This window comes from Cibotium barometz, chromosome 65, assembly GCF_041138505.1.
Source record: "Cibotium barometz isolate CiBa-2024 chromosome 65, ASM4113850v1, whole genome shotgun sequence".
Lineage (NCBI taxonomy): Eukaryota > Viridiplantae > Streptophyta > Polypodiopsida > Cyatheales > Cibotiaceae > Cibotium > Cibotium barometz.
This window is the reverse complement of record NC_141110.1, coordinates 10,691,881-10,701,681: the sequence shown is the minus strand read 5'-3', so window position 1 is coordinate 10,701,681 and position 9,801 is coordinate 10,691,881. Positions and strand designations below refer to the sequence as shown.

The window sequence follows — 9,801 nt, the reverse complement described above, 5'->3', positions numbered from 1 at the left end:
CTCTACCTGTGTCTTGCGTGAGTAGAAAGCCTGGTCATATGGATGAACCTCCCCCAACTTAGGCACACTATTATGGCCTAATCCCTTGGCCACACATATACTATTACGAAAGCACTTTTCTAGCCCGTTTTTGGCCTGTTTTCACATCATTTTACTGCCCAAACTGCTGCTGAACCTAATCATCATATGTGGGCTGCAACTTCCATTGACCTCCATTCAAGTCCGCAGGACAATATCCTGTTTGCACATGATTTGGTCAACCTGTCACCTATTCCGTCTACTAGCATAGGCATGCACCTATAATTCTCTACCCATGTGCATCCCTTCTCTCTTGTCACTCTCCATTCGTAATTGAGAGCTCAAAATGACCATCTCTAAGAATATGCTACCAGTGTTTGCATCTGTTAGGACACAAGCATCAATACTAATCTGGGGCTGATGCATGTAACAGTTACGAAATTCAAAAGAGAAGTGCATATGAGCAAGCAAGAATTAAAAAGATTACCCAGAAGCATACACTAGAGCATCAAATACCTGCGTAAGGCACGAACAATGGAGACATTGGAAACGTTGATGAATACCCTGAGCCACCTGTTGTAACACCCAAATCCCAGTAAAAGAGAAGCAAAAAGCAAACTTGACATAAAGCATAGGCTTTCGATGCTTGCCCGTGCCTTTTCTCTACTTCATCTCTTAGTAAAATGATGTATAAAATATGGTTCCCTTGCCTTTATTTGTAATATACAATTAACAACCAAACTATTCAGGCTCAGCAACAGCTTCCGATACCCTTCCATCACAAAATTGGGCACCCACTTACTATGCTCTCCCATCAATGATTTACTCCATGCATAAGCACTTGCTCTTCAGCCACCTGTACCTATGCTCTGCCCCATCCATACAGACTCCTTGGCAGCTTTATGCTTGAAACCTGAGGACCTTGGGTTTATGTGTAAAATATGATCCACAACAACGCTCAATAACAGCTTTCGTAACCATTCTGGCACTTGGTTTGCTCTTTCATTGTCCAAACATTTGGAAAGGATCCCTCTGAAGAACTTTCCACAAGAGCTCAATACCTGATAGAGCCACCCTCCAATAGTAGAAAAAGAAAACCAAAAAAAAAAGAGCTTTTTGTATCCTTACAGGCTAAGGCATTGGCAGGCCATCTTCTCATACCTGCAGAAATTAGAGACCTAAGGAGCCAAGAACATACGTGAGAAGTGGGGGCTAGTACAAGGCTTCTAGGCTTTGTATGAATATTTTTGCTTTCATTTTACAAGGTGTCGGGGTTTTAAATCACCACCACTTGGGTAGGGTGGGTCATGAGCTAACCACCACTAGGGCAAGAGTCCGCACATCAAAATTTTGCTTTTGAAATGGCATGATCTCCAACCAAGAAAATGAATACACAATCCCAGCAGTGTTGTCAGTCCACCAACAATCTGCTGGCTTCTTCCATGCTTGTTTTCCCACTCTCATTGCCACATTCCTACTGCGTGTCAGTGCCTGCACAGATGTGAGACATTAAGACATACGCAGCACCATCCTTTTCATCCAAACTCACTGCATGTTCAAATGCTTGTTTTCCAAGGTCCACATTTCCCCAATTTTTACAAGCACCCAACACTGCATGCCACACCACAAGATTAGGACAGAACGGCATCTTCTTGATCATTGATACTGCTTTGTCTAATTGACCTGCACAGCACAGGAGATTAACCATGCAATTGTGGTGCTCAAGAGTTGGAACAATGCCATAGTCTTTACTCATTGCCTCAAAGTACGTCTGGCTCTGATCAAAAAATCCTGTGCGACTGCATGCACTAAAAACAATAATAAAGGTGACTGGATCTGGCCTTATTCCTTCTCCGAGCATTCTGTCAAAAATATGAAAAACATTTTCACTTTCTCCAAGCTGGGCATAGCCTGCGATTAGTGAATTCCAGGAGACTACGTCTCGAACTGGAAGTTTGTCAAACACTTCCTGTGCTATGGCACGCAAGCCACACTTAGCATACATGTCGACCAAATTGGTGCCAATAACAAGGTCTCTTTCCAACAAACCCTTCCTTTCAATCTCAGCATGTATTTCTCGGCCCTTGTCAGTGGCTCCTATGCTGGTACAAGCTTTCAAGATGGAAGAAAATGTGACATCATTCGGGGAGACACCCTCGAGTTGCATCTGTTCAAAACACTCCAGTGCTTCCTCACCATGCCCATGTTCAGCATATCCTCCGATTAGTGAATTCCACGAAACTATGTCTCTTACTGGAAGCTTGTCAAATGCTTGCTGTGATATGGCAAGCAAGCCACATTTGGCATACATATCAACCAAGGTGGTGCCAACAAGAAGGTCTCTTTCCAACAACCCCTTTCTTTCAATCTCAGCATGTATTTCTCGACCCTTGTCAATGGCTCCTATGCTGCCACAAGCTTTCAAGCTGCATACAAACGTTACAGAATTTGGGCGGACACCCTCTTGTTGCATCTGTTCAAAGCACTCAAGTGCTTTGTCACCATGCCCACGATCAGCATATCCTACTATTAGTGCATTCCAGCAGATTACATTTCGAACTGGAAATTTGTCAAACACTTCCTGTGCTTTTGCAAGTGAGCCACATTTGGCATACATATCAACCAATGTGGTGCCAACTACAAGGTCTTCTTCTAACAACCCTTTTCTTTCAATCTCAGCATGTATTTCTCGCCCTTTGTCTGTAGCTCCTATGCTGCCACAAGCTTTCAAGCTGCAAATAAACGTAACAGCATTTGGGGAGACACCCTCCATTTGCATCTGTTCAAAACATTCTAGTGCTTCTTTACCGTGCCCATGTTCAGCATATCCTCCGATAAGTGAATTCCAACAGACTACGTCTCTGACTGGAAGCTTGTCAAACACTTGCTGTGCTATGGCAAGCGAGCCACATTTGGCATACATATCAACCAAGGTGGTGCCAACAACGTGGTCTATTTCCAATAACCCCTTTCTTTCAATCTCATAATGTATTTCTCGGCCCTTGTCTGTAGCTCCTATGCTGCCACAAGCTTTCAAGCTGCAAACAAACGTGACAGCATTTGGGGAAACACCCTCAAACTGCATCTGTTCAAAACACTTGAGTGCTTCCTCACCATGCCCGTGTTCAGCATATCCTGCCATAAGTGAATTCCATGACACAACATTTCGAGAGGGAAGCTTGTCAAACACCTGCTGTGCTTTTATGAGCAAGCCGCATTTGACATACATATCGACCAAGGTGGTGCCAACAGCAAGGTCTCTTTGCAACAACCCCTTCCTTTCAATCTCAGCATGGATTTCTTGGCCCTTGTCTGTGGCTCCTACACTGCCACAAGCTTTCAAGATGCAAACAAATGTGACAGCAGTGGGGGAGACACCCTCCAGTTGCATCTGTTCAAAACACATTAGTGCTTCTTCACCATGCCCGTGTGCAACATATCCTGCAATCAATGCATTCCATGAGACAACGTTTCGAACTGGAACTTTGTCAAACACTTCCTCCGCTTTTGCTAGCAAGCCACATTTGGCATACATATCAATCAAGGTGGTGCCGACAAGAAGGTTCTTTTCCAACAACCCCTTTCTTTCGATCTCAGAATGTATTTCTTGGCCCTTGTCTGCCGCTCCTATGTGGGCACAAGCTTTCAAGCTGCAAACAAACGTGACAGCATTGGGGGAGACACCCTCCAGTTGCATCCGTTCAAAACACTTGAGTGCTTCCTCGCCATGCCCATGTCCAGCATATCCTGTGATCATTGAGTTCCAGGATACTACATCTCGAACTGGAAGTTTGTCAAACACTTGCTGGGCTTTAGAAAGCATGCCACATTTAGCATACATATCGACCAAGGTGGTGCCAACAATGAGGTCTCTTTCCAACAATCCTTGTCTTTCAACTTCTGCATGTATTTCTCTCCCCTTATCTGTGGCTCCTATGCTGCCACAAGCTTTCAAGCAGCAAGAAAATGTGATAGCATTTGGGGAGACACCCTCTAGTTGCATCTGTTCAAAACACTGAAGTGCTTCCTCACCATGCCCATGTCCTGCATATCCTGCAATTAGTGAATTCCATGAGACAACATCTCGAACTGGAAGCGTGTCAAACACTTGATGTGCTTTGGCAAGCGAGCCACATTTGGCATACATATCCACCAAGGTGCTGCCAACAAAAAGGTCTCTTTGGAGCAACCCTGTTCTGGAAACCTCACCATGTATTTCCAGGCCTCTTTCCAGATCTCTTAGCTTTGCACAAGCCTTTAGCAAGGCCACAAAAGTATGCCCACTGGGATGGACAGAATCATCCTTTGACATTTTGTGGTACAGCGTGAGAGCATGCTGTGGCTTCCCACATTTGATATAACCTGTGATGAGGGAATTCCAGGAGCACTCATTCCGATACTCCAATTTGTCAAAAACCTTTTCGGCATCACGCATGCTTCCAACTTCCACTAATATGGAGACAAGGTAGTTCCCCAGTGATCTGTGAGTTTCTAGCCCACTTTCGTGCATGCAGGCGAGCAAGTGCAGTGCATGCGCTCGGCCTCTCTCCTTCTTACACTTCTGCAAGATGCCTGAAAAGTCATCAAAGGAAGGCGGGAGCAGCAACCCTTCTTCATCCTCCTCCATCCTCCAACGACTGTTCTTCACGTGTCCTCGAGCCTTTTGAGCCTGTCTTTGACTCAACTTGGATTGTAGCAGCCGGCCATCCATGGCGATTGCAAGGTAGGTTTATGCTTGAAATCTGGTGCCCTAGGTTTTCTCTGTAACACACACACACAGCACAGAACAGAGACTCACTCGTGGGCGAGTCCCCCATCCAACTAATCAACAAATGGTAGCATATTACCTTTGAAGCGAGAAAGGGAAGACAACCCATTTACTTTGCTCTCGCGATTTTCCCACCGATCTCTCAAGTACTCCTTCCACGAGCTCTCCGTCTGATGTCTGCATCTCATGCTAATCGAACTTTCATGAGAAAAATAAAAATAAAAACCATCGCTTTAACAAACGTATAATCAAGGTTAATTCCTGCTATAGAAGCACAATTACGGTTAATGCTCCTCTTCTCCTGCTCCTCCTTTTCGTCCTCCATAGATGTATAATTAAGGTTAATTCTCGTCTTCTCCTCCTCCTCCTCGTTTTTCAAATGTAGCACAATTAAGGTTAATGCTCCTCTTCTCCTGCTCCTCCTTTTCGTCCTCCATAGATGTATAATTAAGGTTAATTCTCGTCTTCTCCTCCTCCTCCTCGTTTTTCAAATGTATAATTCTCCTCCTCCTCCTTTTCGTCTTGTATACATGTGGACCAATGTGCTTACAACAAGGTCCTCTACTAGTGATTCTGCTTCCCATCCTCTTCCCAAGGTATTGCTCCCTAGCTCACTATTCATGATAATGATGATGATGACAATGACAACAATGAGACCACAACAATGATGATGATGATGGCAATAATGTTGCCACCACTACTATTGATGGTGATGATGGCAACAATGGTGCCGGTACCACTACTGTTGATGATGGCAATAATGTTGCCACCACTACTATTGATGGTGATGATGGCAACAATGGTGCCGGTACCACTACTGTTGATGATCGTGATGGTTCATGAGGATAAAAGTCAAAATGGAAGCATGTCAAATGCTTGATGTACTATGGCAAGAAAGCCACCAACACATCAAGCCTCTTCTTTCACTCTCTGTGTGTATTTCCCTTGTTTATAGCTATTATGCTACCAAATGACATCTAGCTTACTACATTGTAGCTACAACTATTATCGAATCACTTCCCAATGTATTACTCTCTGACTCATGCTTCTGCTAGTATTCATGATAATAGATGATAATGACAATGACAACAATGGTGATAAACAACAATGATGATGATGACAACAAAGATGATGATGATGGCAACAACATACCGGTACCACTACTATAGATAATGGTGATGGTTCATGAGTCAAAATGGAAGCATGTCAAACGCAACAGATTCTTATGTCCTCCCTCCTTTTTGAGAGAGTAAGTTCTTGTGTCTATTGTTGTAGAGCTTATGTAACTTATGTTGTTGGCTCAAAAAGCGGGCTTATGTACATTATACACTTGAACAACTTTGTTATGGCTGTGATATGCAAGGATGTTGAAGTTTGGAGTTGTAACTCTTCAAGCATTGAGACAATAAGCAAGGTTATACATGTTGCTTTCCCTTGTTGCAAGAAGGTTCTTCTGGCTTCTTCTTTTTTTACTAAGGGTTGGGCAAAGTTAGTGGCTGCAGGTTATGGTATTAGAGAAGGAAGCCTATTCCTTTAATGAAGAAGATGGCATTAAAAGAGTGTTTTAGGCCGTTGTGGTCATTTTGGCGCACTTGATACAAGACCCAAAAAAAATACGATTTCCCATAGTTAAGGAACCCACCTTAACTATAAGAAACCATCTCTGGTCAGCCCGAAAAAAGTGTATGAAAAGCCCTTCCCAAAATGTTTAGAACTGTCTGAAACCCATTTTTGACAAGTTTCTCTAACAAAAAAAATAATTATTATTAAAATTTGAAAGATTAAAATTAATGGAAAAATAAAAAGTGTGTGAAACATCCCCTAGCCCTAAAACAGCGTGCAATGATATGCGATTATGATCTGAGTGCGTTTTACAAACGGATTTTGAGGAAACCATGTCGACCCAAGTAGGCTCTTATCAACCCACCTTTATCTCGAGACCCTCTTTAGGAATGAGATTTAGTGTGGTACAGAGCTTGAGACTCTCAACAAGCAGCAACACTTCCTCCGATCTGGAATTGATGAAAGGAATACCGAACCATGGGGGAAAAATCCCCACTCAAACATTAAATGCTAGACCCACCACTAGCTTAATAGGCCACATAACTAATTACTTCAGGGGTTTGGCTTCGATTGCAACATTTGCTCCTAACCCAACGACATATTAATTTGGGGATGAGGGAGTTGAGATTAGCTCCAAGGCCACATCTAGTGTCGTCTTACATACGAGCCCCATGCATGTGGAAATCCCTATCATTATGGGAACAATCTTGGTCGGTGTTAGACCACAAGAATTCATATCCAAGGTGGATCTGGGTGTAAGATTCTCAGACTCATTACTGTAGACCAAGAGCTGGGAATTCGGTGTAACAACCTAGGAAACCTTGATAGACCTTGCTACAGGATTTATTTATTCTGTTAGCTAGGAGGAAATTGAGAAAGTCGTCTCTACTTTCACCGACAAGGAAGAGCAACTTCAGATGGTCGTTCAAGCTATTGTAGAGTAAGAGAGGCTTAGATAGGGAATCACCATGCCCATGTAACTTCTTGTGGCATAGGTTGGGACAAGCAATGTGCGAGCTCCTACCTTGAGTAAGATGGAGACACCATCAATAAGCCCTATTGATCCCACATATGTGGTGATGCTTGGCTACACAATGGACCAATCCCTGACTGCCTACTATTGTTTCTCAAGGTTACACATGACTTCAAAGAGGCACGCGCTTCACATTCCGAGATTGTAGTAGAGAGGCACCCACTCAAGATGCTGTTAGAATAATCCTAGACCTTGTGGTATTGGATACTACACCACTCATAACAATCTTGTGACTAGTCATGTACATCCTATAGTAGGTAGGGAAGGACCCAACCTACAAGGATGCTGAGACAAACAAGCTATTAAGCTTGATGATGATCTAAACTGGATATATATGATGGCTATAATAGATAGTTGGGGAACCAAACGATCTACACAGGCTACACCTAATGGTGAGGAGCTCCCCAAGGTTGTGCCCTTATGAATGATTCATGCTCTACCTTCTGATGCCGAGGGAAATGGTTATAGGTGAACTTGAGTCCACAGGGGATAACTTGGACATAAGCACCAATGGTGGTGATGAGAGGAGTCTAAAATAGAGACCGAAAGTGATGAGAGGAGTCTAAAATAGAGACCGAAAGTGACACCAACTCCCTCAGTTACCAACAAGAGAAAAACAGAGCTGACAACATCAAAAGAAATTGTAGTGAGAAGTAGCTCTGGATCTAATACTCGTGAGTCCTAATCTAGAGAAAGGGATGAAGTTCTTCAAAACACTAAAGGAGCATCGCCAAAAATGGTGGAGACGTAAACACTATATAGCCAATCATCATAGAAGGCTACAAGAGAGGATAAGTGGCCTGTAATGTTGGTGCATTTGATGCACATCACAAGTTTATTAACAACTGAGGATAGGAATTATATATTACAACCCTCCTCCCTCTGAATTGATAGCCAAAATCGATGTCACCGATGAACCAAAGCTTAATTGTTCCACGAGGCAGAAGAAGAACAAAGAGTTGGCCCAGAAAGAGGGGGAAGTAGAAGCTACAACTAAGGCAGCTGAACAAAATCAGGAGCCAACACCTATAATTTGCACCCAGTCCCAGAGCAATATAAATCTTTACAATTGGGGACCATAAGTTAGTGTTTGATAATGCCACACAAAAACCAACCAAGTGAGGTAGAAGGAGTTTATGAGTGTTCGGCTAAAGTAAAAGAAGTAGACTCTAAGCTAGCCTTTATAGAAAAAGACCTCACTCCAAATCAGGAAGCTGAACTTATTGATCTTCTAAAGGAATATAAGGATTTCTTTGCATGGACTTACCATGATGTGAAGGGCCTGCTGAGGTTGTACAACACACAATCCCCATGGTACCAAATTCTAAACATGTCCATTCGTAGCCTTATCCAATGAATCCAAAGTATGCTAGCATTGTTAAAGAAGAGATAGACAAGCTCGTCGAATGTGGATTCATTTATAAGATTAAACATTCAGACTAGGTGTCACCCATTGTGGTTGTTCCTAAAAAGAATGAAAAATTGCGAGTATATGTTGATCTCAAAAAGTTCAATGCAATAACAAGATGAGATCATTACCCCTTGTCGTATTCAGAACACGTACTCGAACGAGTAGCTGGTAAGGAAGCATATAGCTTCTTAGACGGGTATTTAGGAGATAACCAAATTTCAATTGCTTCGGAGGATCAAGCTAAAATTGCTTTTATTACAAAACACAAAGTTTACACTTATCGAGTTATGCCATTTGGCTTGACAAATGCACCAGCCACATTTCAACGACTTATAAACACTGCCTTTACAGATTTTCTAAGGACATTTCTTGAAGCTTTCTTAGATGATTTGTCTATTCATTCATCATGGAAGGAGAATTTATCTTGCTTAAAAGGTATTTAAACGATACAAACTTTATCGCTTGTAGGCTTCCATAATGGTAGTAAATTAAAAAAGTACGATGGTCCTTTTACCGACAAGGCCTTACGGGTTGCACATGATAAAAAGGCAGCCAAGGAAAAAGCGAAATAGCTCTAGCTAGACAAGAAGCTAAAGAAAGGCAAATCCGACAGCACAAAACAATGAGAAGCTATCCTTGGATCCGCACATCTTTGTGGGAGAAGATAAAGGAGACATAAAGGAGCACATAGCACCTCTACGAATGTCCATTTAATTGCCTAGCTCTTATGGTGAAGTACTTTACAATGCATTACTTTTAATACAGGAGCTAGTCATAATTTAATTTCCTTCAATGCATGGAACTAGCTGGGAAAACTTCAACTCATAGACACCTCTTTAAAGGTGAAAGGTATCCATGGTAGGAATAACAAGGTTCTTGGAATACTACAAATAGAAACATATTCTGATAGTAACAACAAACACTTGGTGGGAGACTTTCTGGTTTTGCCTGCAAGAACATTACCTGAACCAATAATATGTAGTCTCACATCATGGATGAAGTCTATTG

General features: G+C 42.4%; 1 protein-coding gene across 1 annotated transcript; it reads right to left on the bottom strand.

The window, feature by feature from the left end:
• Nucleotides 1-542: 542 nt before the first annotated feature.
• Nucleotides 543-5,289, bottom strand: LOC147602910 (pentatricopeptide repeat-containing protein At2g03380, mitochondrial-like). Its single transcript, XM_086797455.1, has 2 exons — nt 4,866-5,289; nt 543-4,779 (listed from the first exon to the last, which is right to left on the bottom strand). Exon 2 carries the CDS (start codon nt 4,727-4,729, stop codon nt 1,493-1,495), a length of 3,237 nt encoding a protein of 1,078 aa, XP_086653581.1. The 5' UTR covers nt 4,730-4,779; nt 4,866-5,289; the 3' UTR covers nt 543-1,492.
• Between the last annotated feature and the right edge of the window lie 4,512 nt (nt 5,290-9,801).

Coding starts and splice junctions, on each gene's coding strand:
- LOC147602910 (XM_086797455.1), bottom strand. CDS start 4,729: ATGGATGGCCGGCTGCTACAATCCAAGTTGAGTCAAAGACAGGCTCAA.